This window comes from Ailuropoda melanoleuca, chromosome 2, assembly GCF_002007445.2.
Source record: "Ailuropoda melanoleuca isolate Jingjing chromosome 2, ASM200744v2, whole genome shotgun sequence".
NCBI classification, from domain to species: Eukaryota; Metazoa; Chordata; class Mammalia; order Carnivora; family Ursidae; genus Ailuropoda; species Ailuropoda melanoleuca.
In genome coordinates this window covers 19,745,007-19,770,491 of record NC_048219.1, presented here as the reverse complement: position 1 = coordinate 19,770,491, position 25,485 = coordinate 19,745,007, and the positions used below count along the sequence as shown (strand labels likewise).

General features: G+C 50.0%; 1 protein-coding gene across 1 annotated transcript in view; it reads right to left on the bottom strand.

Annotated features, from left to right (window-relative positions):
* Nucleotides 1-3,044: 3,044 nt before the first annotated feature.
* The window catches only part of CFAP57 (cilia and flagella associated protein 57), a 74,430-nt gene continuing 51,989 nt past the window's right edge, over nucleotides 3,045-25,485 (bottom strand). Inside the window, exons 18-23 of the mRNA XM_034654382.1 lie at nucleotides 24,268-24,314; nucleotides 21,540-21,656; nucleotides 20,122-20,256; nucleotides 19,893-20,036; nucleotides 12,835-12,967; nucleotides 3,045-3,404 (exon numbers count right to left, since the gene is read on the bottom strand). Of these exons, the coding sequence (XP_034510273.1) occupies nucleotides 3,190-3,404; nucleotides 12,835-12,967; nucleotides 19,893-20,036; nucleotides 20,122-20,256; nucleotides 21,540-21,656; nucleotides 24,268-24,314 (791 nt within the window). The 3' untranslated portion in view covers nucleotides 3,045-3,189. The remainder of the gene's footprint in view (nucleotides 3,405-12,834; nucleotides 12,968-19,892; nucleotides 20,037-20,121; nucleotides 20,257-21,539; nucleotides 21,657-24,267; nucleotides 24,315-25,485) is intronic.

Here is a 25,485-nt window from a genome sequence, read left to right as displayed (position 1 = left end):
AGCTTAGGAAGAATGAGCCCCACTCCTGGGCCTGACATCCTTCTCTCCAACCTCTCACTCCAATCCAGAGCAATGATCGCAAGGGAGTCCTACCTGGACACACAGCTATTCCCAGCCCCACCAGGGCCCCTCAAGCACTTCCTGGGAGCAGCTGTTTGGTAACGGCTGGTCATGCTTTGTGGAAAAAGCAGCGGAAAGGTAGACGCTTCCCATGGGGCGGGGTCTTCCGTGCGGGAGAACAGGAAGGCAGGAGAGGCTCCGCTGGGCAGCTCACATTGTCTGGGCACAGCTGATGCCAAGACTCTAAAGGGCAGGGGAGCCAACGGCTGGGCTGTCGGAGGCCCGGAGAGAGGGCGGTCTCCCAGAGCACTGCTGTCACGCCATGAATGAATGAGTCCCCGGAGCTTAACAATGGACTGCAACCAGAAGGAGAGTAGAGTATGCATGCCAAATGCCTAGCCACTTGGGTGACCAGCGGGTCCTGCTGAGGAGGTGACTGCCAGGCCCACTCTGTCAATGGGGGGGGGGGTCAACGGGCTGCAGGGGCCCTGTGAAGGGGGAGCTTCACCAGTGGGGTGAGAAGCTCCCCATGGAGTCAGGATAGACAAAGCAGAGTGAGGTCTATGCAGGAGCCACTCAGTCAATGCCACCCCACAGCTGGATGTAGGAGCACCAGGGGAAAACGGAGAGGTAAACTGGTGTGGCTAAGCTCTGACAGTAACTTTTCTTTTTGTTATGCAAGTGACTGACCTCAGCGGTCTGCTGACTTCAAAGAGAACTCTCTCGAAGAACACATTGCCAGCCACCAGGCTTTTCTGTCTCAGAGATCTTGGCTGATTTCAGTAACTGACCAGTTGAGCCACTCTCCCCACTTCCTACCCTTTAAATTCCCACTCTTACATATTTTTTTTAAAGATTTTTATTTATTTATTTATTCGACAGAGATAGAGACAGCCAGCGAGAGAGGGAACACAAGCAGGGGGAGTGGGAGAGGAAGAAGCAGGCTCACAGCAGAGGAGCCTGACGTGGGGCTCGATCCCATAACGCCGGGATCACGCCCTGAGCCGAAGGCAGACGCTTAACCGCTGTGCCACCCAGGCGCCCCCCCACTCTTATATTTTAACAGGAAACCGTAGAGCCCCACACTCAGCCCCAATAGGGCAGAACCCCCGGCCTGGCCTGTGAGATTGCTTTCTCTCCCTCCCTCTCTCCTTCCCTCCCTCCCCCTGACCTTGCTGTGTGGCCCTGGTGTCATTTCCAGCTCCCCTAGGCGATAAACCTTTCTTTCCAAGTTCCCTGATAGTGGTTGCTGCAGGGCGCCTTGGAATCGTGGTAAGAACCACAAGGGCCAGTCTGGCCACAACATTGGTTATTGCGAGATGGAGACCTGCACAAAACAGCAAGCCTGGACTTTCGGCTCCAGAACAGCCCCCCCGCCGCCCCCTGTCGGGCAGCTGAGCAAACACCCTGTCCCCTGCAGGCCCCAGTGCCAGGCTGTGAGCTTCTGCCTGCACTTCTCTCCCAGCCTCTGGACTCCAGCCAGCCAGCCAGCAGCGTAGGGGAGCTTAGTGTGGGAGGTGTCAGCTCCCTCTCCTTCTGGTCTAGACTCTGCTGGCGTCCCACGCCTGTCACCTCCACCACCTGGCCCAGATTCAGTTCGGGGCTTCTCCAGGGCAGGCTTAAAGGGGCTGGAATGTGGAGGCCGCTGGCAGCTCTGACACAATCCTGACCCTGCCAGGACAAGCCTGTGCCAACAACGATTTCACCCTTCTTGGTTTTGATTTCCTCACCTGTAACCTGTGGCCCGTCTTGGAGGTGAGATGTGAGGTCTTGATTCTAGGGCATTTTTAGGTGGAAAACTCTGTCCTTGGAATGTTGCTGCATCCTAGCCACAGTGACGGTCCTTCTGGCCCGCAGAAGAGCCCAGTTTGCTCTGGGCATGCCTTCTTCGCGAGTCTTTCTCCCTCTCCCTGTGCTGGGCTAACCCTCGGTCCCAAAGGCAGAAGAATTCACGGCTCTGCACCTCCACTGCCACCATCTGGGGCCCGGAAGCTGTCCTCTTACTCATGTTGGCCATAGCATCCCCGCCAGCCCCCAGCCTCATGTGGGGTCCCTCCATCAATGCTCCACCTGGACACGCAGGGAACTTTAAAAACAGACCCAGCCCTTGCACCCACGGAACCAAGAGCCTAGTGGGAGAGGTAGCATCACACCTTCGAATGGACACGTTATGGTGAGGGCTATGAAGGAAAGCAATGCGGCGCGTGGAAGCTAGATGATGGAGGGAGGGATCAGGGACTGTTTGAGGAAGTGGCATTTCAACTACCATCAGAAGGATGAAGTTCACTGAGAGAGGTGTGGGACAAGAGCGTTTCAGGCAGAGAGAATAGTATGTGGAATGACCCGGAGGCAGGGAAGAACTTGACCTTTTATAGGAACTGAAAGGAAGCCAGTGTGGCAAGAGCCTCCCAGGGAGGCACACTGGGAGGACTCTTGGTGGCTTTGTGCTGGCCTCTGGACAGTGTCATCTCTGCAATGTGCCTTCAAGACCTTGCAGCATCTGGCTCTGCTGACCTCCCTGACCCTATTTCAAGACAGTTTCTTCTGCAAAGATAAAGCTAACATGCTAGTTCGGAAAGAAGTCTGTTCCTGTCCCCCCCGCCGGGCATGAGGATGTCATGGGTTGTCTCTGTGGTTGAATCAAACAGAGGGTACCTGAATTTTTTCCTCCTCCCTGGACCCGGTCACCTAGAAGGCAGCGGACATGCTGGGTACACACTGGTCTGAGGGGGGATGAGCTGGCCACTGTGATGGGGTGTAGGCAGCCGTACCCCAGAGGCCCAGAGAGAGTAGAGGGGCAGCAGGAAGCCAGGACCAAGTCCACTGTGTGGTCTCCACAGTGACAGGCAGCCCTGTGCCTGGACAGCGACAAGCAGCGATGACTTTGGACAAGCTGGGGCCCCCCCAGTCCTCACAGTCCCCTCTTTCCCTACCCCCTCCCTGGCTCCCTGGCTAAACAGAGAGTTGGACATGGTTGTGGGCAAACATCTTTATTCTGCCCATGTCCCAAGTTCCCCAGGGCAGGAGAGAGAGGTTGGAGTGGCCAGTGCCACAGGGACTGGAGGGACAGCATGGGGTCGGCTGGGGACAGAGGCACAGGGGCACCTGCCGATGGCTCACCAGAGGGGATCAGTTGGTCTGCACCTCAAAGTCCACTTCGGACTGGACCAGGGAAGGAAGCCGAATTCCAGCGAGGGGGTGGAAGCCCGGCACTTGCTCTTGCTCTTGGATCTGGTCTCTGAGGCGCTGGATTTCTAGGCGTTGCATTTCGATGATTCTCCCGGTTTCTTCTTGCTCATTCAGTCTCATGGTGGGTGTGACGCCAGGCATGTCCTCTCCAGACACTGGAAGGCACAGAGCAGCACTACTGTGGGCTCGTTACTGGACTGCTGCAAAGCTTTTCTGAAACCAGCTTATCCCTCTTCTTCCCTTCTGTCCTCTGATTTATTGAGCACCTGCTAAGGGACAGACACTCAATCCCAGATGCTGGGGATAGCACAGGCCCTTTCACCGTCTGGCAGAGACGGAGGAATGAGGAGGCCCTCCGGAGTGAGAAAGCCTGTCTCCTGAGCCCCCCAGTCTGCCTGCTCCAGGCCCCTCCAGCAGACTCTGCTCATTCCCCTGCCCCCACTCCCCAAGCAGGGTGGCAGTCTCCTGCTGACCTAGGTTGGCTTCCAGACCCCCCAGTCCTCCTCCTCACGTAAGACCCCTGCTCCAGGAGGCAGACCCCTCTCTACGCCTCCTGGGCTGGCCATTCACTCATGCCCCTTGAGGACTTTCCCCTGACTCTATCCTCCTGCCTCGGGTGCTGCCATCATCCCACGCAATGCCGGTGTCCATGTGAGAGGGTCCGTGGCTCATCCCATTCCCTGGCCCCACAGGCTGAACTCTCAGCATTCACGTCCTTGGCCTCCATGCCACGTGGGCACCCGTTCTGTGGCTTCCCTCCCTCAGCCGACCGAGGACCCCGCACCTTTAAATCTCTACTGTGGTGGCCCACCCTTCCAGTATCACTTCTCTCACTGCCTTCTGCTCAAGATTTCTGCTCTTTGACTGACTGTAGATCTCTTCTTCCTGGACAATTCCATTTTTTACCTACCAAATGGGTTCCTTTTAGATTCACTCCGTTTTCTGTCCAGTTAGACCCAACGTGGGTTTCCTCTGCCATTTTCTTGACAGCATCTTCGATATTCTAGATGCCTTGTCCTCCTGCCCTGTGTGCCCCCACAGCCTGAATCTGAGATTATCCAACCACCCAGTGTCTCCGTTCACACCTGGCCTGTTGTGTGCTACACACGGGATTCAAATTCTCTGTTTCTAGCCCTAGACGAACTTCCTGCCCGTAGTCAGTGAACTCTCATTCCCCGCCTCCGCTGTGCTTCTGAGCATTGGCCTGTCCTCACCCCAACTCTTTAAAGAAAATTATGGTCAAAAATAACATAAAATTCATCGTCTTACCACTTTTCAGTATAGAGTTCAGTCGCATTCAGTGCATTTACATTGCTATGCAATCATTCTCCAGAACTCTTGCAAGAACACTCGCGCCACCATTCGGCTTTCTGTCTCTAAGAACGTGCTGCTCTGGGAACGTCAGATAAGTAAAATCTCACAGTACCTGTCCTTTTGTGCGTCTGGCTTATTTCACTTGGCATGATGTCCTCAGGTTTCATCTGTGTTGCGACATGTGTCAAAATCCTTTCTCTTTAAGGCTGAAGAATATTCGATTGCATGTACAAACCGTGTTTCATTTATTCCTTCATCCAGTGATAGTAGTTGGGTTGCCTCTGCCTTTGGCTACTGTGAATGATGTTGCTATCAACATGGGGGTACAAATATCTCTTTGAGACCCTGCTTCCGGTTCTTTTGGGTATATACCCAGAAGTGGTTTCTAGATCATATGATAACTCTACCTGCAACGTTTGAGAAACTGCCCTGCCGTGTGGCCGCCCCGTTTCACGTGCCCACCACCAGGGCGCTAAGATCCCACTCTCCAGGTCCTTGCCGGCACTTCTCTGCCGCGTCGCTTTGAGGGCGGCCGTCCTAATGCATGTGGGGCGGTACCTCACCGTGGTTTTGATTTCATTTCCCTGATGCTGAGTGATGTTGAGTATCTTCTCATGGGCTTGTGGGCCATTTGTGTATCTTCTCTGGAGAAATGTCTGTTCAGGTCCTTCGCCCATGTTTCAGTCTGGTTGTTTTGTTGTTACTGCTGAGCTGCAGGAGTTCGTCTCCTATTCCGGACGCTAACTCCTTATCACATATATGATTCGCAAATATCTTCTCCCATCCCACAGGCTGCCCTTTTACTCTGTTGATTGCGTCCTTTGATGCATGTGAGTTTTCCATTTTTATGTAGTCTATTTTTTCTTTTGTGGCCCGTGTTTTTGATGTCACATCCAAGAAATTATTGCCAAATCCATCCTCTCCTCCGCTCTTCACAAATGACATTGACACCGACTTCGCTCACAGTCTGGGTCTCCAACTCCCCGTCAGGCTTTCTCAGCAGAAGAGCGGTGTCTCTCCTACCCACTGCCAACCTCTTCCCTGTACATCAGAAGTTAACCCTAGCGGCGCCTGGGTGGCACAGCGGTTAAGCGTCTGCCTTCGGCTCAGGGCGTGATCCCGGCGTTGTGGGACCGGGCCCCACATCAGGCTCCTCCTCTAGGAGCCTGCTTCTTCCTCTCACACTCCACCTGCTTGTGTTCCCTCTCTTGCTGGCTGTCTCTCTCTGTCAAATAAATAAATAAATAAATCTTAAAAAAAAAAAAAGTTAACCCTAGAAAAGAACCCATGTTGGAAGCCAAGGGAGAGAGTACTGCAAGGAGCAAGTTGTCAGCTACGCCCACTGGCCAGCCTTGCCTTAGGCTTCTAATTGGTCTGAAGATGGGGCCAGCATGCAGACTGCTTGACTCATCCCGCTCTTCCTAAGAGAAGTCTAGACCCTTCTCTTCTTGTCTTTGCTCCTCAACTCTTCTTCTTTTTGGCGATGTCCAGGCTCTTGATCTTTTAGTATTTCTTCTTTTTTGACTCTTGACACTTCATCCTGCTGCTGCTACTGGTTGCCCCTGATAACCGTCCTTTCGGTCAAGCTGTGGCCTGTCCCTGGGGAGAGCAGCACCCTTGGCAAGGTACAGTACATCCAAGGCTACAAGCCCATCCACCTGTGTCACTTGCCTCTGCCTACTTTCGTACGCCTCTCCACCTGCTCCCTTAGCTACTTCCTCTTTCCTGGTGACCAGCATAGCCTTTGGACTGAACTTTGTGCCTGCCGCCCTGGCCTTTACACTTACTCAATTATTGTCTTGTTGCCTGGAGAGATCCAACCTGTGTTTGTGAGGCCACAGTCCTGGAGGTATGTACTAGACTGAGCCTGGAAATATTCCAGCACATGGAATTTTCCTTATTCTGTCCTGTCACTGACCATACCATCCTCTCTTTGTCCCAGTGCTTCACCAGGTGCTAGAAGGATTTGATGCAGATCGTAGCTTTAAGGTCCTCTAGGCTCTGCAATCACCGGGTGAGGTCAATGGACCTCAGAGATTGGGCACTGGGAGGTACTGGGTGAGGAGTATCCTAACAGCAAGGGATGGGGAATCAGACTCTCCAGATCTGTAAGTCAGCTCAGGATTGACACAGCCGCTGGCTGGTGGCTGGCCTCCAGAAGCAGTTGTCTCCTGAAACATCCCTGGCCTGGGTGACGCTGTCCATGAATGTTCCCAGGGCTGCAGCTCTGCCTCCCGAGACCCGTTCACATGGAAGATGGTCTGGTGCACCCAATGTGGGGCTTTGGCCCTTGTTTCCTCCTCTGTCTCCTTCCTTGGTCTGTGAACATCTTGGGCGCATGGGCTGGGCTTTTCTTCTTTCTTCTCTTCACTGCCCCAGTTCTCTCTCATCCCTTTGATAATGACCTCAGAGTTTGGTTCAGTCTTACAGAGCCCCTGTTTGATGGACCGTCTTCCATGTGCTGTGGTGTGTAAACCCTCCTGTCCTTTGCCTCCATGGCTGGGCCACATCAGAGCTCTCCTCACGGCCCCTGTCCCCACCTCGTTCCTCATATCCCCGTGTCCTCTTGGTTCGTGTACTGCTCTGATCTTGCCGTCTACCAGAGCTAGGCAGTCTCCTCTCTGCATCCTGCCTGCAAGCTTCCTTTGGGAGACAGAGTTCTGATTTTAAATGATGGGAAATAAGAAGGTGACTACTAATACATTTGCATTTATTTCTACTGTTTTATTTGCATTTTATGTTGATGTCACTTTTTCCTTTTCTTTTTGGCCTTTTCAAAATTTAGGGGGTTTTCCCCTTTACTGGTTTGGGAGGTATATACACTCTTTTCTTTTTAAATAGTTATCCTAAAAAGTTTAACAAGCATATTTAACTTAGAGTCTAAAGTAAATCAGTATATTTACCTTCTTGCAAAACAATGCAAGACTTAGAATGCTTTAGCTTTGATCCCCTGGTTAAATGCTCAGTTTTAGTTCTGTCTTGGTATTTTAATCCGCAATTTAGACATTGTTAGTGTTGTTTTATACAGTTGTCAGACTTGCCTCTGGAGTAATTTTTCTTCCTGACATATATTCTTTAAAAGTTCCTTTAATGAGGTTTTGTTGGTGACAAATTCTCTCAGTGTTTGTTCGTAAAAAAATTTTTTTTCTTGTGTTTCACCAGTTACGTAACTCCAGGGGACGGTTATTACCTCCTAGCACTTTGAAGACACCATTTCGCAATTTCTATGTGGTCTATACGGTTGCTCTCGGGAAATCAGGTATCCGTTGAATTGTTATTCCTTTATATGCAATCTATTTGTTCTCTGGCTGCTTTTAACATCTCTGTCTTTGGTTTTCTGCAGTTTAGATATAGATCTCTTTTTATTTGTCCAGCTTGAGATCTGTCGGCCTTCCTGGACCTGACGATCGCCATCTTTCATCAATTCTGAAACACTTTCAACTATTCTTTATCATAATGTCTCCTCTCCTCATTCTCTCTTTCTCAGACTTCAGTTAGACGAAGATTAGGTTATCCCATCCCATCTTCTTTGTCTTTTATTACGCCTTTGTCCCTCCAGGCTACAGCCTGGGTAGTTTCTTCATTCTTTTAGTTCACGAAGTCTCCTTCCAGATACCTCTAACCCATTTTCAGTCTGTCCAATGAGGCTAATTGCAACCTATAGTTTTCATTTCTAGGAGTATTTTTGGTTCTTTTTTCAGCTCTACCTAGCCAATTTTGGGAAACTCTTATTTTTGTCTTATTTTCAAATTTCTCTTTTATTTCTTTAAACATATGAAATATTCTTATTTTAATGATTCTATCCATGGTCTTTGTTGATTTTATTCTGTAGTTTGATACTTTTGTTGTTTTTCACTCATGGTGATTTATTTCCTCCTGTATTTAGTGATTTTCGATTGTGAGTTCATGTTCCTTAGAACATTATCTATAGAAATTCTCTGACAATTGGGTTTAAAATGTAGTCTTCCATAGAAAATTTGCATTTGCTTCTGCTTGGAACCTGGAGACACTACCAGTTAAACTAAATCTTCAGCCAAGGTTGTGTTGAGCCACAAATTAAGTGTAAATTCTGGACTTAAACCTGCCTGAGTGTGGACTTTTGGTTAGGAGTTCTCAAGGAGAGATCTTTTCTCTTGTTTTTTCTTCCCTTCATCCAGAGCCAAGACTGACAGATACTTATCTCACCTCTCGCTCTGTAAGGTAGGTTTCCCCCACTCGGTAGCTTAGAGTATCCCAGTTCATTCTATAGTGATCTGACTCCATTTCTTCCTTGTTCCTTCCTTCCCTCTCTTCCTTCTCCTGTCTGTATCCTCACCAACAGTTGCAGGTTTTTTGATTTTTTGTGTGTGTTTTTTTGTTTTTTGAGAACAGTGATCATCATGGGCATGAGGCAGTATCTCACTGTGGTCTCAATTTGCATATTTCTGGGGGGCCTGGGTGGCTCAGTCAGTCAAGCATCTGACTTGATTTTAGCTCCAGGTCATAATCTCAGGGTCATGAGATCAAGACCTGTGTTGGACTCCATGCTGGGCATGGAACCCGCTTAAGATTCTCTCTGTCCCTCTGCTCCTCCTCCTCCATGTCTGTGCACACGTGTGCACATTTTCTCTCTTTCCAAAACAAAAGCTGCATATTTCTGGTGATTTCTATTGAGCATCTTTTCATGTGCTTATTAGACATTTGTGTGTTTTCCTTGCATAAATGTCTATGCAAGTCTTTTGCTCACCAAAAAAAATTTTTTTTTGGTTGTTGTGGAGTTGTAGGAGTTTTTTTTTTTATTGATTCTGGATCTCAGTTGTTTATCAGATATACGGCTTGCAAATATTTTCCTCCCATTGTATGGATTGTTTTTTCACTCTTGCTGAAAGTGTTCTTTGATACACGAAAGTCTTAAATTTTGATGTAGTCCAGTTTATTTTTTTTCCTTTTGTTGCCTGCGCTTTTGATGTCATATCTAAGAAATCATTGCCATATCCCAATGTCATAAAGATTTTCTATGAGTTTTATAGTTTTACCTCTGAGATTTAGGTCCTTGGTCTATTTTGAGTTAATTTTTGTATATGATGTAAGGTAAGGGTCCAACTTCATTCTTTTGCATGTGGGTATCCTGTTTTCCCAGCACCATTTGCTGAAAATATTGTCCTTTCCCCCACTGAGTGGTCTTGGCACCTGCGTTGCAAATCATTTGGCCATATATGTGAAGGTTTATTTCTGGGCTCTCTACTCTGTTCCACTGGTCTGTATGTCCGCCTTTACGCCAGCGCCACACTGTTTTGATTACCGTAGCTTTGCAGTAAGTTTCGAAATCAGGAAGTGTGAGACCTCCAATTTTGTTCTTCTTTTCCAAGATTGTTGTGGCTGTTTGGGACACCTTGAGATTCCACACGAATTTTGGAATGGATTTTCTATTTCTGCAAAAAAAATAATGGAGATTCTGACAGGGATTGTACTATTAGTAGATTGCTTCGGGTAGTATTGACATCTTAACAATATTAAGTCTTCCAAACATAAGATGTTTTTCCATTTATTGGGGCCTTAATTTTTTTCAGCAATGTTTGGTAGTTTTCAACGTACAAGTCTTTTGCCAGCTTGGTTAAGTTTATTCCTGAGTATCTGTCCTTTTTGATGTTATTAGAAATGCAATCGTTTTCTTAATTTCGTTTTTGGATTGTTCATTATTAGTGTATAAAAATGCAACTGATTTTTGTCTGTTGATTTTGTGTCCTGCAATTGGAATTTTGGATGTTTTGCATGAAACCTCCCCCTATCCTCTTTAGAAGTTTGAAGAATTTTTCCTTTGTTCTCTGGTTTTTGGGACTTTCATGATGATGGACCTGATCCCTCTATTTTTAGCCATTGTATTGGATACTGGGTAGATCTCACAGCTTCTTAAAGACTTTCCCTTGTTTTTAGCCCCACGTTCACCCCTACTCCCCGAGGTATCTGCTTCTGCTGAGTCCTGAGCCCTGGGGAGGTTCTGTGATGTACAGTAGGTCTCTTCTAGGTCCCCCACTTTTGGCCTACGAGTCTATGAAGTCAGTTACCACATATCTATCCATTTTCCACTTTCAAAATTTTGTATCTCTTCCTTTTGTGTTTTCTTTGATCATATGGTTTATTTATGCCATTTTAGTAGGTTTCTAATTAGCCATCTTTATTTAGAAGTTCTAATTATATGGTGTAATAATTGAAAAACATGCAGGTGTGTCTATTAGACCTGTTAGTTAATTGTTCTGTGAATGAAAACTTAATATAAATGCTGCTCAAACGAAAATAGTGGTTTGGGGATGGCAACCTGTCCCATTCAGATAAAGAACTCTCTTTTTAAAAAAGATTTATTTATTTATTTTATGGGGGAGGAGTGGCAGAGGGAGAAAATCTCAAGCAGACTCCCTGCTGAGCATGGAGCCCAACACAGGGCTCTATCTCATGACTGTGAGATCATGACCTGAGCTGAAATCAAGAGTCAGACACTTAACTGACTGAACCACCCAGGCGCCCCCATATAAAGACTTCCTAAAAACCAACTGAACTGGTCAATCTTACACAACTTGAAGAAATGCATTTTGAGCTAACTTGTCTTGGCGGCCCCATGTTCAAAATTAGAAGTCAGACTTCGCTTCCTCATGATCAAAGCAGACAGTTGGTAATACCTGTCTTCAACTGTTACAAATGAAGTCTGTATCACACAACTGATCTGATGTTGGGTTTGTTTCAAAATAATCCATGGTGATGGGGAGAGGAGATAATTAGGGACTGTGGATACCAATGAAGCAAGAGTGATAGGAACTGATACTTGTTGAAGCTGGGGAATGGATTCATGGGAATTCATTAGGCTTTTCTCTCATTTTTTGTATACGTCTGAAAATTTCAACAATAGTAATAAGAAGAACTTGGCTGTATCATATAGTATCCTGAGGAGGTCTCAGTTGATTATTTGCTGGGACACTGGGCATATTTGAAGTATTTTCTAAAGAGAGTCTTTGCAGTTGTTCACAGGCACATCTACGCTTTCCCTTCATCTCCAAGAAGTTAAGTATCTCACTCTTTGTAACACATACTGTGCTGTTATGTCAATTCTTTAGACCAAATATTGTCACTTCAGGTACTAATCAGAGAGTTTACTCTTGTCTCAACTTCTCGACTCTAACGAAAAGGGTAGATGAGACAACACAGTTATATGTATAATTTTGTAGTAGATTAAGAGTCCCAAGAAATTACAAAAATAGTACAGAGAGTTCCTGCGTATACTTCAGTCACCTTCTCCCAGTGATAACCTCTTACATGACCATAGTACACGAGACGACCGATACTGGAAGGACTCAGTCCACAGCCATGGCAGGTTTTCATTCATCAAGGTTTCTAAGCTCTATTCCTGAACATAAACCACCAGAAAACAGCACATTCGAACCACACTGACTTAATTTTCCATGGAAATGCCTTATACTCTTTGTCTTTATCGACTGTCCAGATAAGAAACGGATACCCGAAGAATGTTTTTTAGTTGTCTGAAGACATACAATTAAACGCTGTCCACTGTGTTATTCAACATCCCTTTCATAAGGATTCATGTGTTAAGTTTCTTACAAAATTTAGTGCGAGGGAAAGGTTTAGTTTCTCCAGGAAAAAACCTCCAAACCTTCCTTTTGCCATAAATGGAGACTACGTAAACTGTCATATTTCTCTGTTTCTCCTTTTGCCTTGGCTGTCAGAAATCAGAGCAACTTGGGGTTGTAACTGCAGCAACTAACTCATTTCATATTTCTAATGTCATTCTTTCCCCTTTCCATTTGAATATTTCTAATCTTTCTTTTTGTCCCTATTTTAATTGCACAGGTCCACAATCCCTTATCCTCAATCCTAAAGTGCCAAAAGCTCTAAAAATGTAAAGCATTTTAAAATTTATGAAGTTCAGCGTGAATATTCATGTTTCACTACAGAAATACGAATGTGTTTGATTTCAGGGCCCTGCCTCGGACTCCTCTAGGGATGTTATGTAATATGCAGTATATAGTACGCTCTTTCTAAAGTTGGAAATTCTGAATTCTACAACTATAGCTAACCCCAAGGATTTTGGTCCCGCACATGTTTGAATGTGGCAAGTGCCTCACAGATCCTTTGGATACCAGATGTAAGGCCATGGGGTAGATGTGATCCGATGCAGAAGGACTCTGGGGAAAGGTAGCCTTGGAAGCCAAAGGGAGACCTCCTTGTGGCCACCATTGGTCCCTTGATCCCAGTGCTCATCCCCCTTGGCCACTGTGACATTACCTGTCTCTGGAACATCTTGTGGTCGGAATTTCTTGGTCAGTTTCAGAGCTGCTTCAAGGTCATAGACTTGGGAGCGGGTGAACTTCAGCTCCCTGCGGAGCTCATTAATCTCCTTGATCAGGGAGACATTTTCCTGTAGAAAAGAAGGAAGAGAGAGTGAGTATGGGTGGATGAGTGATCAGTGGGCACAGGGCCTGCCCTGGCCTGGGGCTGAGGGTGTGTGGAACAGACGGGGCTGGGCCTGGACTCAGATTCCTCTACTGGGATACAAGTCCTCATCCTAGCTCACGGATCAACCTCTCGGGGTGGACTCTGGCAACATAAGATACAGACAGAGTGTGCCATTCCCAACCATCCAGACCCTTTCCAGCATCAACAACAAAGCTTTTCTAAGCACTTTATATGGATTGAATGAAGTATCATAATAACCCTAGGGGGAAGTTCTATTATAATCACGATTTAATGGAAGAGGAAACTGAGGCATAGAGAGGTTATGTAACTTGCCCAAATTACATACATGGCAAGTGGCAGAGTCGGGATTCTGACTCTGACAGTCTGGCTCCAGAGCTCTGAGCTCTTAAGTACTGTGCTATATACTTTATTCATTTTTCCGCATTCATTTGTGGGACCTACATTTATGTGGTATCTGCTATGGCCCTGGGATACAGACAGAAATAAGAAATGGTTTTTGCCCTCAGCAGCATACTGTTTAGAGAGGAGCATACAAAACATACGAATAATGAACATTTGCTATATCCATTGACAATCCACTTCCCTTGTTTGTGTTTGACAAATATTCATCCATCCATCCACCCACCCACCCATCCAATATTTCTTTGAATACTTACTATGGACCAGGCACAGTGCTGATCCTGAGGTATATAGAAAGTAAGATCTGGCCTCTGCTCTTGAAGAGTCCTCGGGTTTAGTGGGGGATCTGGGTGTGGCTGAGCATGGTGGCCACCTTGCTGTCATGGAGGGGCGGGGCACAGAGGAAAGGCACTTAACCCTGCCTGAATGACCAGGGTGGATTCCTAGGAACTGATCCCTGGGCTGAGGCTGCATGGAGTTACCAAGGAGAGGGTAAAGGGGGTCACACACAACTGGAACAGCAAGGGAAAGACACAGAAATAGGACATGGCTGGTGTGGGGGGACTTACAGCAGTTCTATATCCCCGGACACAAAGTGAGAGGCACATACAGAGGAGCGAGGATGAAGAGCCTGCTGGGGGCCCTGTGGCGGGGGCGCTGCACCTGGATCCAAGCAGTCGCTTCTCTCTTCCCTTCCCACACCTCAAATGTCTGCTTTCCTTTTCACACTCAGCCTGAGGGCACTGAGAGTGGCTCCTTGGAGGTGCACCTGTCACCATGGGTCCAGAGAGGGACTGGCTACTTTGCTCTCAGCATATTCTGTGCTTGGCTTGTCCATGGCACTGCTTCTCATGGGACAGAGCAAAGGTCCTTCAGACCTTCGGACCTTCAGATCCTGTTAAATGTGGCTTCTGACTCAGCTGGCCTGGGGCTCGTCCTAAGAGTCTACATTTTGAACTAGCTCCTAAGAGATGCCGCCGCCAGCCTGAGGGCCAGACCATCTGTGGGCAGCAAAGCCCTTCAGGGTCAGAGTACCAAAAAAAGCAAATGCAGGCCAAATCTACATGAAACAGACCTGGGCCAGGGACCACCGCCACTTGGGACACTCTCCATAGTGGGAAGCATGGAGTCAGCCCGGAGAACAGGGTGATCCCACGCACTATTGTCCATGAGCCATGACAACCACTTCTCTGTTAGGGGGTTATGCTGCAGAGCCCAAGTGGGAGCGGTGCCTGAACTGGAGACACCCTAACAGATTCTTTCCCTCCGGAGCCTCTCTATCTGAGCATATCAGAAAAACTTTCAGATTTTCAGTACATGACTTAATTTCAGTATTCCTCATTTAAAAAAATTTCTCTTGGATAAAATGCCCAATTATTGCTGATCCCTTGTTTTCAGGCTGGGCTTTGTGCTTTTTTTTCTATAAAGTCAGCAGATTTCTCCATCTGATCTTTTACTCTTTTAAGCAACCCAGGCCTTCGGGATGAAACTCCCACATTTCCTTTCCAGATGCTCTCCAGCAAAACTTGCTGCCAGTTTCCTCCCCCGGAACCTCTCCACGCTGACTTTTCTATCATACGTGCTTGATTAAATACGTATTTGGTTCTAAGACCTTGGACTCTGCCTTGCATGTAAAAAGCGCTCAATAAATATTTGTGGAATGGATAGCAAATGAGTAACTAATGCAGCGGATAAAGAAGATGAGATTCTTACTAACAAGGAAATTACAAACCAGGGGGTAAAAGTCGGGCAGGGGAGACCAGACAGAAAGGAGACTCAGCAGGGCGGCAGGAACAGGGGCTCTCTCCACACCCCCTCTTCATGGGTGTCACTTAGCTTCCCTTTGCTTGCCTCACTCGATAAAGGATAATAATCAGAATGAAGATCAGAGACCATTGAAGGTACGCTCTGGCCAGTCCTCTCCGGCTCTAGCTTGACGTCCTTCTTGGTCATTTCCGTCCATTTTGTCACTAAGTCCTGTCAATTTTGTGTCTGCACTGGATCTCATGTTCACCCTTCCTGCTGTGATTTGTAACCAGCTCTCAGCATCTCTCCCCTCTGCTACCGTAAGGGCCCCAGGTGGAGCCCTTGCCCTATTGTCTCCCCACCCCTCCACCCTCGACAGCCCTGCTACCATGACTGGCGCTTCAGGGTCCTGGTACTTTTCGGCATGAATGCCTGTTTCTAACCCCACTGCCTGCTTTGGACACCTCCATGATGCCTGCCACCTAAATGGGCCTCCAGGATGTGACCCAGTCCCTGTTAGAGTGTGACTGAGATCCATGACTTAATGTGGGCCAGTTCCTGGTTCTGTTCATTCATTTGTTCATTCGTTCATTCACTCACTCATGCATAAAAATCACCTAAGAACCAGTTCCTGAAAGCCTACTGTGCACTGGTCATTGTGGCGGACACGGGAGGTCCAGCTTGGATCAGTGCTAGAGACGCCGTGAGAGTCTGAAGAGGGGTGCTCGCCCAGTGTGAGAGAGGCTCCCTAGGGAGGTGGGGGACAGGAAAGAGTGTTTCAGACCTGGAATCAAGGGGGAGCAAGCAGGATTTGAGGCACTGATGCTTGACGACGATGACTACGATGAGAGTAATCATAAGTTCAAGCGTTGATTGGGCCCCTGCACCACATCAAACATTTTGCATACAATTACTCATTTAAGCCCCATGAAACCTTATGACATAAGAGGGTATTATTAGACTCATTTCCATATGAGCAAACTGAGGCCAAGGCAGCTCATAGCGGTAGAGCTGGGATTTGAATCTGGTTGTGTCTACGTCTAGGACGGGTGCCTCCCAGGCTCCACTTTCCACCTCTCTTTGACATCACCCCATTCCAACACGGCCATGGAAGTCCCCCAAAAGCACAAGTTTGGCTCCTTAAAGAGTGCTTTCTGGCGTGGTCTGTGTTCTGAGGAGTCCAGAGGTCACACCGAGGTCAACCATATAGGCTTTGGGTAGCTGTGTGAGCTTTAAATGTGGACGCAGCGGGTTTGCTGAGTCCAGGACTGCCTTTGGTGGACAGGTGGGAACTGACCCTGACAGAGCCTTCCGCCCAGAAGGGAGAAGAAAGGGAATGCCTATAGCACCGCCTACTGGCCTTCCCTATGATGACACCTTTAAGAATACGGCCGTGCCTGGCAGCGTGGAAAATGCAGACGGCCGTGCTTGTTCCGTGACCTTGGAAGCCCTGCATGAGTGGCGTCTTTCTGGAACCACCGTTGGTGGGATCGCCATCTGCCTAACTGCACAAATGAGGCATCTCTCTGCTCCTTTCAACCTTCCTCTCATATCTGACCTGATGTTTCATCATTTCTACTCTGAATTGTCTTTTAATGTCACAACTTAGCCCCTTCCAAGGCCTTCTCTGGTCCCCTTAATGGGCAAGCCATCTTCTCAAGGGGTTTCCCGCCACATGCCTTTCCCCACCAGCCTCTCCACCTGCCAACCGAGGTGATTGTTTCAAAACCGAGAACACCTGCTTCAACCTTGGGTGGCACCTGCGTCTAAGAGAAACGTTATGCTTCCTGGTGTGGCCCGGAAAGCTCTCACAAGTGACTCTAAGCTACTTACTTTCCAGTGGGCTTTTTTCTCCTTGCCCCCCGAGTTCTGTGATAAAGGAAGTTCTGTGGACTCCTGGGTCTCCAAACACCCCAGAGGCCTCACTCTTCCCTTCTCAGGGGTTCTCTCTCTCTGCCTGGATGGCTCTTCCCCCCACTTGCTCCCTGACCGCCTCTATTCCCCTTTAAGGCCCAGCTTGAGTGTCTCTTGCCTGCATGGAAGCCTGCCTCTCCGACAGGCCCACGGCACTGGAGAGACTGTACTGAGCAGGGATTGTCTGTATCTGGTTTACGTTTCCTAGCAGGAACTGTTGAGGGTAGGCATATTATCACATTCATCTTGGAATCTTCCATGGCCCAGCATGGAGCCTGGCTTGTAAGAAGCCCTCAAAATTGTGTCCTGAATGAATAAAACGTGTGTCCTAGTTGTTTGTATTCAAAGCGACTCTTACCTTCCTATCTGCAAGCATGCTGGAGAGCGAGTGCGGAGGCCCTGCGCTCCTGTCTGAACATATAAATGAGACAGTGACCTCATTTTCTGGGGTTCTGCCCTGGCCTCCCTTGCCTTTTTGGACTGAAGTGCCAGGGCCTTGGCCCTGGCACAGGCAGGTTCTTACCCACACGGAGCAAGGCACGGGAGTGGGGGTGGGGGGATCCTGGCCACCTGCTGGGGAGTCTGGGCCATCCCCCCTCCCATGTCCCCAGTCCCCAGGCAGCCCTGGTCCTTGCTGGGATGCCTTCCAGGCTGTCCCACTGACTCCTGCCTTGGTTCTCGAGGTCTTCAGGTGGGAGGACCGGAAGGGAGAGGGCATCTGGGAGCACCTGTTCCCTACCAGCCAGTGCCTCGTGCTTTGTTAGTCATCTCACTCAATCCCTGCCGTAACTTGCTGAGGTGGGTACTTCCCCCCCATCTTACGGATAGGGAAGGAGGCCCCTGGAGAAGCTAAGGGATTTCCGCCAGGTCTCCTAGTAAGAGTGGCTGGGGCAGGATAACCCAGTTTAGACCGACGGTGCCCACTCTCGTTTCTGCTGCCCTGACACCTCGCCTGGTCCTGGCCTGGCCCCTCTCCTTCAGCTGAAGATCAAAGAAGGAAGCCATTTTTACGAATGAAAACAGTGGCTTTGAAAAAGTTTCTTCCTTTCTTCCTTTTTCTCTTGCTTCCTTTCTTTTCTTCCTTTTCCTTCCCTCTCCCTCCCCTCCTCCTTTCCTTTCTTCCAAACAAAATCTGACACGGAGCCTAGAGCCTACTGTAAAGCAAGGAGTCTCCCTGGTTAAGGGGTGGGGTCCCAGAACTCTGCCTCCTGGCCCCCCTCTGGCTCCCTGCAGTTGTTTGGGGGAACCGTCTACAGATCCACAGGGTTCCACAGCACACAGGTTTACAAAGCTGCTGGAGAAAGCACTGTTCCAGGGATTTCCCCTGGCTGACAGCTCCCTCTGCCAGCCATCAGGGAGGGGCAGGGCTGGGCAAGAGCCCTGCTTGTGTCTCCTTGCTCCCTCCACCCTCTCACCCTGCCCAGCAGAAGTGGGCACGTGCCCTTTGGGGTCCCCGGGAGCAAAAGAAGACCTATGCCTGTCCTGAGTGGCCTCCTGCTATCGGGCTAGCCTGTGGTCTTTCCTTTTCCTTCTTCTTCCAGGACTGACGTTTGCTTTACTCTAATCTGCTGGGTGTGGAGAGAGGGACCCCACCCCCAGAGGACCCTTTAGGCCTGTGCTCTGGTGGCAGGGTGCAGACGAAAGCTTAGCAATGTCACCAGCTGCCAACTGCTTCCGAAGTCGCCCCGGTCCCACTGCCCAGCACACTGCATTCCAGAATGCTGGCAGGCTCTCCATGCCTGGGGTCCCTGAGACCCTTAGCCGTGGCTATGTGTCTCAGCCGCAGGTGCCTAAAGGGTCCCACCAGTGGTTTGCATTCCTCCCTCTGGGCTTCTGACTGCTTTCGTGGCCCAGGAGAAGGGCAGTGGTTTGACAGGGCGGGCGGCTTTGAGGCAGGGGCTGGCTGTAGGATCGCACGAGCCCCGGCACGCCTGGGTCTGGCCTGAATCGCCGTGTGCTCTGCTTACCAAGGTAGGGACTGGCTGAGTTGGGAACAGGTTTGTTTCAGTCCAACTGCAGCCCATCCCCATTCCGGTATTATAATTATAGCATTAAAGAAATATAAACATAAAAAGGTATGTGCCTTAGAAATGTGATTCTGATGTTCTCTTTTGATATTAAATCGCATTAATTGCCTCAGACGATACTGATACTCGAACAGAAATCTGGCAGCAGAGTCCTGACTGGCAGTGCTGATAACGTGTGCGAGTGGAGGCGGCAGTAATGGGGTCAGCGCTTTCTGCACAGGCCTCTGAAGGATCCTGGGAGGTGGGCGTGGGCAGCTCCGTAAATCAGAGTAGGGCCAACACGGTTGTGGGTGGGGTTGGCTCTGGACCTGAGAGATAAGGGAAGGGACCTGAGGCACCAGGAAAGGCAGATGAGGCAGGTGGAGACGGGTGTGTTCCGAGGGAGCTGGCCACCGCGGGATCACGTGATTCAAGTGGCAGCGTGAAGAGTAGCAAAACAAAGTAAGGTGAAGTAAGAGTGGGAAACCACAGAAAAGAGAGAGTGACTCGGGAGTACTAACCAAAATCATGTGGATGGAGGGTCAGAGGGGGCGAGGAGACGGGAGGCCGGACACAGGACCGCCTTGGATAAAGAAAGGGTGCCTGTGGAGTAGGGGTGGGGGTAGAAACGAATGGACACTGGCGGGGCAGGGGTGAGCAAGGGAGCGCCTAGAAGAGCTTGGAGGGGCCCTGGGCCATGGCCTCGGCCAGGTCAAGCTCAGGGAAGGCAGAGGAGAGGAGTGAAAGAGAAGGCTGTAGAGAAAGCTGTGGTCCCCTGGACGTTTGAGGAGCCGGCCGTACCTGCATGATGCGGACGTGGTCAGTGCGGTGAAGCCCCCTCTCCCTGACCACCTTCTTCTTGAGAGCGGCCAGGTTTCTCTCCAGGTGCTCCCGCTGCCGGGCATCCTCCTGCTGCAGGTCTGAGTTCAGCCCCGCGATCTCTACCTGATGGGGCAGAAGGGCTTCTCAGGGAGGGAGGCGGGGACCCGGGAGAGCAGGTGAGTGCAGGGAAAAGGGGCGCAGGGCTCACCAGGTCTGCCCGCTGCACGTACTTCTCAAAGAGAGCTCGGACCTTCTCCTTCAGGAGCCGGGGTTCCTGGATGTACGCCACGCAGTTGTGAAGGTCTGTCTTAAACCGTTTGACCAACGCCTCCAAGTTCCGGTCCTGCAACCGTGGGCATGTACTTCTGTCACCCCAGGGGCTCTCCAGGGGAGGCAGATGGCAGCAGGAGGGTGAGGGACACCTCCTCTGGGGCTCGTGGTTGGCTGCCGGGGCCCACGGTGGACACAGAGACCTAGCTGGGCACACAGCCGACAGGCAGAGAGAGGGACTAACACCCGTGTGCACCTGCCCAAATAGCTTCATCTTTAAAAGGCCACCTAGAAGATTCCTTCATTGGCTCTAGATTCCTTTCAGGACCACAGGCCTTAAAAGATGAAAGGAAGTGTGAGTGGTCCCCCCATTCCTTTCTGAGCCAAGATGGATACTGTCACTTCTCTCTTGCAGGTCCCTGGGCCAGCACTTCCCTGTCCCCCTTCTGAGCTCACCCAGGGTGTCTTTCCTGACAGGCAGGATGGCCGCTGTGAGTGGGTAGCAAAAACTTGACCAAATCGGGCAGATCGGTTTCATCTGCATACTTGGGCCCGAGGCTCGCTCTTCCATCCTGCTTTCTCTGACACCCAACCTCCCATACCCCTGACCTGGAGGGTCTCTCCTTTCTCTTTGCTCCCATAGCCCTTTGTTCACGTATCATAACCTTTCATCTTGCCTACGACTGCTACGCATGCACCACAGGTCACCTAGCCACCTGTTCCGGGCACGATCTGCGTCGTTCACATTGGCGGCTCTGAGCGCTCTGCTCTGACCTAGTACAGAGTCAATGCTTTATGTGGGGGATGGAAAAATCAATCCGATTCAACAAACATGGGGGGCCCTGTGCTAGGGGGTGGGGGTGCAGCCAAGTCCTGGCCCAGGACCAGAAGTCCTAGTCCCCAGTGCCGGCTCTGAGCGTACGACTTGGCTATGGGAGCTGGGAGACGATTCTTAACCCAATTTCTCTGGCCTAAACAATTTCTGAGGCTTTCTTAGCTTCAGCATGTTTTTGTTTTGTTTAGGTTGTGCGAGTCAAAACCTTTTGGCGCTGCCTACAAATGGCCTGAGCACATTCCTTCCCAGGCCAGACAAGCCCATGCCGTGAGCATCCTTAGGAAACTGGCTTCCCATCCCCTTGAGCACTTTACCCAACGTCCTCACAGTCTCGGATGGATGCGGTCACGTACATTTTCATGGGCATGAAACCAGGCAGGGCTGTGAGCAAGTGGAGAGTGAGTTAAAATGGGAACGTATCTTAGCAATGGGCTGGCACTTTCTCTTGGAAGCCAGCTGCCCGCTGCAGACAGGTGCCAGATCCTGAAGCCAAGATCTGCCAGACTCCGAAATCCTCACACCTTCTGTCTCTCTCTGTGCATCTCCTGACTGGTGGCTCTTAGTTTCTGCCACAATTCCGTGATGTTCAGCTCCAGCTGCACATTCTGCTTATGGAAACGCTCCAGTTCTGCCTCCATCTACAGAGAACAGGGGGGAAAAGTCAAGAATAGGAAAAGAAGGGAATACAAATTATATTTGAGAACTGAAGCCTTTCAGTGGGAATGTTTCCCCAGCTACCAGGGCGTTTCTTTTCTAGCTCCCACCTATGTCCTCTGCAATGAAATCCTTCTTCTTCCTTTTTTTTTTTTTTTTTTTTTGAGGTTGAGAGAGAGAGTGGGCACACAGGAGAGCGGGGCAGGGAGGGGCAGAGGGAGAGACAGAGAGAGAATCTCAAACAGGCTCAACGCCGGTGCAGAGCCTGACACGGGGCTGGATCTCGAGACCCTGAGATCAAGACCTGAGTTGAAATCAAGAGTCGGACACCCTGAAACCTTTCTTCTTAACTCTTTGCCATCCCCAAAGCCCCGACTCCTTGGTGAATATATTAAGCCAGATCATGTGTTTCTATAACCAGGCTCTGAATTGTTCTCTCTTAGTATCCCTGTTCCTTCAGCCATGCTGATTACCTCGTTTTCTTGAATTCTTTATTACTTGGTGACTCTCAAGGCCTGGAACCTGGAACCTGAGGCAGGGTTCTGCAGAGAAGCACTTTCCTTGCCTACTTTGTGAAATCTGTGAGTGGATCTTGACCTTTGGGGCCAAAAGCCATCAGAGTCGATCCCAAAGCAGAAAGTTGTAAGGGACCAGCAAGCAGCTAGGCATCCCCAGTCTGAGGAATCTCCACCTCAATCATTCTGCTGAAAAGTCTGAAAAAGTACAACTGAGGAGAATATCTTGTCTTCAAAAGAAAAGGAAGAAAACACCAACGAGCTTCTGAAAGATTTTTTTTTTAAAATTCAATATTGCGTTTGTGTTAACCAGAGACATGAGAATGACAATTGGAGCTTCTGATTAGGATGAGACCAGGTGTAAGTGAGCTCTCAGTTGATCTAATTTCTGCCAAAAGCAAAGGGGTGATGTTGGATTGATGCAGCTAGTCTGGTGGACACGAGTATTCCTGTTAATAGAGAGGTTCGCTATTTTGGGGAGCAGGCTAGTTCACTGGGTTTTCCACGGCTGGACGGACTAGACCCTTTAGTCTTTCCCGGGCCCTCTGGTCAGATTCCCAAGCTCCTGACCACCTTCTGAGGTTTCAGGAAGCGCGAGTGGCCACATGCACGTTCTGGACAGGAAGGGGCAGCTTGTAGAACATTGTCATCGTTCCTGGGAGCGTTCTGTGTAGACAGAAGAGCCCTTCGACCCAGTGCCTGGCGGGAAGGCCCGCTCGGTAGATGTTCGTCTGAATGAGTGAGTGCACTGCAAATGCAAAGGCAAAGGGAGCCACCGTGAGGGAGGACAGGGGTGCTTGAAGCAACCTGCCTTCTGGAAGAGGAGGGAAAAGATAAACGTGCTGTGCTGGCGGAGGGCACAGCAGTTGTGGGGAAGTGCGCAGCTCAAGAAAGAACGTGTCCGCTGGAGAGTGCTGGCCAGCCATCCCAGGCCGGGGAGACAGAACTGATGAAGAAGGAGCTTCTGTCCTCGAGAGGCTGCAGGTCTAGAGGGCCAGGAGGGAAGGTCCAGGTAGAAAGTGCCCTCTGCACGTACGGAGGAAGCGAGAGGGTGGCACCCAGAAAAGGGACGCTCAGTCAGGTTTTGTGAGACAAATAGCTACGGGAGGTCAGAGTGGAGAAGGAGAACCCCAGGCAGAGAAAGAGGACCAGAGGCGTGGGCTGCCTCGTGTATCTCTGCAGGCTGCAGGTGTTGGGGGTGGGGGGTGAGGGTGCTGCAGGACAGGTGCAGGTGAGGAAGGAGGATGGGGCCCAGAGAGGTCGGCTGAGCTGGGTCACACGGCCTGATGCAGAGGTCCTACTGAAGAAAGCAAGACGAGAGCCAGGCGGACCGGTCAGGAGGCGACACAAGGGTGCCCAGACCAAGGAAATGGTGGCTGGAAGAGACAAAGGGGCTTCTCCAGGGTCATGTCTGAGGGCCTACAGCTGGCTGTGCCCCTTCCTCTGTGGTCTTGAAGCCAGCAACGACAGATTAGGTCAGAAAGGAAGTAATACAGGCAAAGTTTCAAAACGTGCTGAGAACAAAAGTAACCTATTTCATAGAAAGGTTGTGAAGTACACTGAATTTGAACAGCTGGCTGGACAGTGAGGATACCAGCCAGCGTGTGGAGCAAGCATCCTTTGGCTGGGGAGGAAATCCCATCTACTTTTCCATGTGTGACTCCTAACATTCAGTGACTCTCGGTGGGGGGAAGGGGCAGGAAAGAGGCATTTTACCCCCTAGGGGACGTCTGGCGACATCTGGAGACATTTTTGGTTGTCACACTGGGGGGAGGGGAGGGTGGCCACTGGCATCTAGCGGGGCGACACCAGGGACGTCGCTGACTACGCTACAGCTACAACGTGTGGGGCAGCTCCCGGAACAAAGGGTTATCTGCCCTGAAACGTAAAAATGCCGAGGTTTCGGAGGAAACAAGCGTGTGAAGTGGAACCACAAGGTTCTGGACACTCTCCCTAGGAAGGAGTCCTGCCTCATCAAAGAGAAGCTGGAAAATGTGCGGGGAGGTACCTGAGTCAAGGAAGTATTAGATTTTCATTCGCAGAGGCTCCTGAGCTCCACAAACAAGCCAGAGCTGCTTACAGCTTCCTTCTTGTAGGAAAAGGAACTTCCCTGGAGACCCTGGAGACCTGCAGTGGGTGGGCCAAATGGGTCTCTGACCCTGAGAGGGAAGCCCAGAGTCAGAGGCCCCTGGGGAAGGAATGGGGCCCAGACATCAGCCCTGGCGGCCACTGGCACGGGGTTGGGGCAGGAGGGGCCTTGCTGGATCGTGCCCCCTGCTGAGAATCCATGCCGTGGGTGGCCCAGTTGCTGACTGGAAAGTGAATCACCCTTCAGGTGTGCTGGGGTGGAAAGTGACTGACCCAGCTGCAAATCTCCCGGACAAACGAGGAGAGGAAACGGGATGGTGATTTCCCGGGGCTGCCGTACATTCACTTTCCAGGCAAGTGGGGCCTCTGCTCGTTTTTTGGATGGCCATTTTGGGACCCTGAAGTCACTCAAGAATGGCAGGAGGCCCAGATGACACAGTTCTGTGGTCAGCTGGGGACATCCTACCTTTTCCCAGAGGCCAGGGAGAAAGTCACTGCCACAAGGACATACCCTCTCTGGACACTCTAGCCCTGGACTGATCCCAGCACCTGACTCCTTTCCTGGGTCTCCTACAGAAAAGGCTTTACTTTTCTCCACCACAGTTCCTAGGTATCCAGTTCTACTGAGGCCAGGGGTATTCTCTGACATGTTGTATCCCTGCTCAGCACAATCAGCGACAATGGCTGGGGAGCAGAACTATCAGAGAGCCTCTGGGCTGGTGCTGGGGAAGGAGCCTGGAGACGAGGCTGGAGAGGGGTAGCACCTGGATCATGCAGGGCCCCAGGAAGGAGCGTGGAGTTTATTCTAGGTGGGAGGGGACACCACTAGGGGTTTGCTGTGGCCTCTCTGTGACCAGACTGGAGGCTGGAGTTAAGTCCAGATGAGAGACGACAGGCTTGCTTGGGCCCAGGCGAGGCAGCAGAGGGGAAGGATGGCTGGGTTGGAGATGTCTCTGGGAAGTCCATCAGATAAGCGCTGGCGAGCATTTGCATATAGCAGTTAGGGGAAGGGAAGAATCAGGAAGACTCTACACGTACACATTAAGCACCTGGTGGATTGTGGTATCATTTACTGAGAAACAGGGAACGGGAGGAAGGGGAAGTCAGGAATTCAGTGTTTTGTTTTGTTTTTTTCGTAAGATTTATTTATTTGAGAGAGACAGAGAGAAAGCAGAAAGCAGGGACACACAAGTGGGGGAGGGGCAGAGGT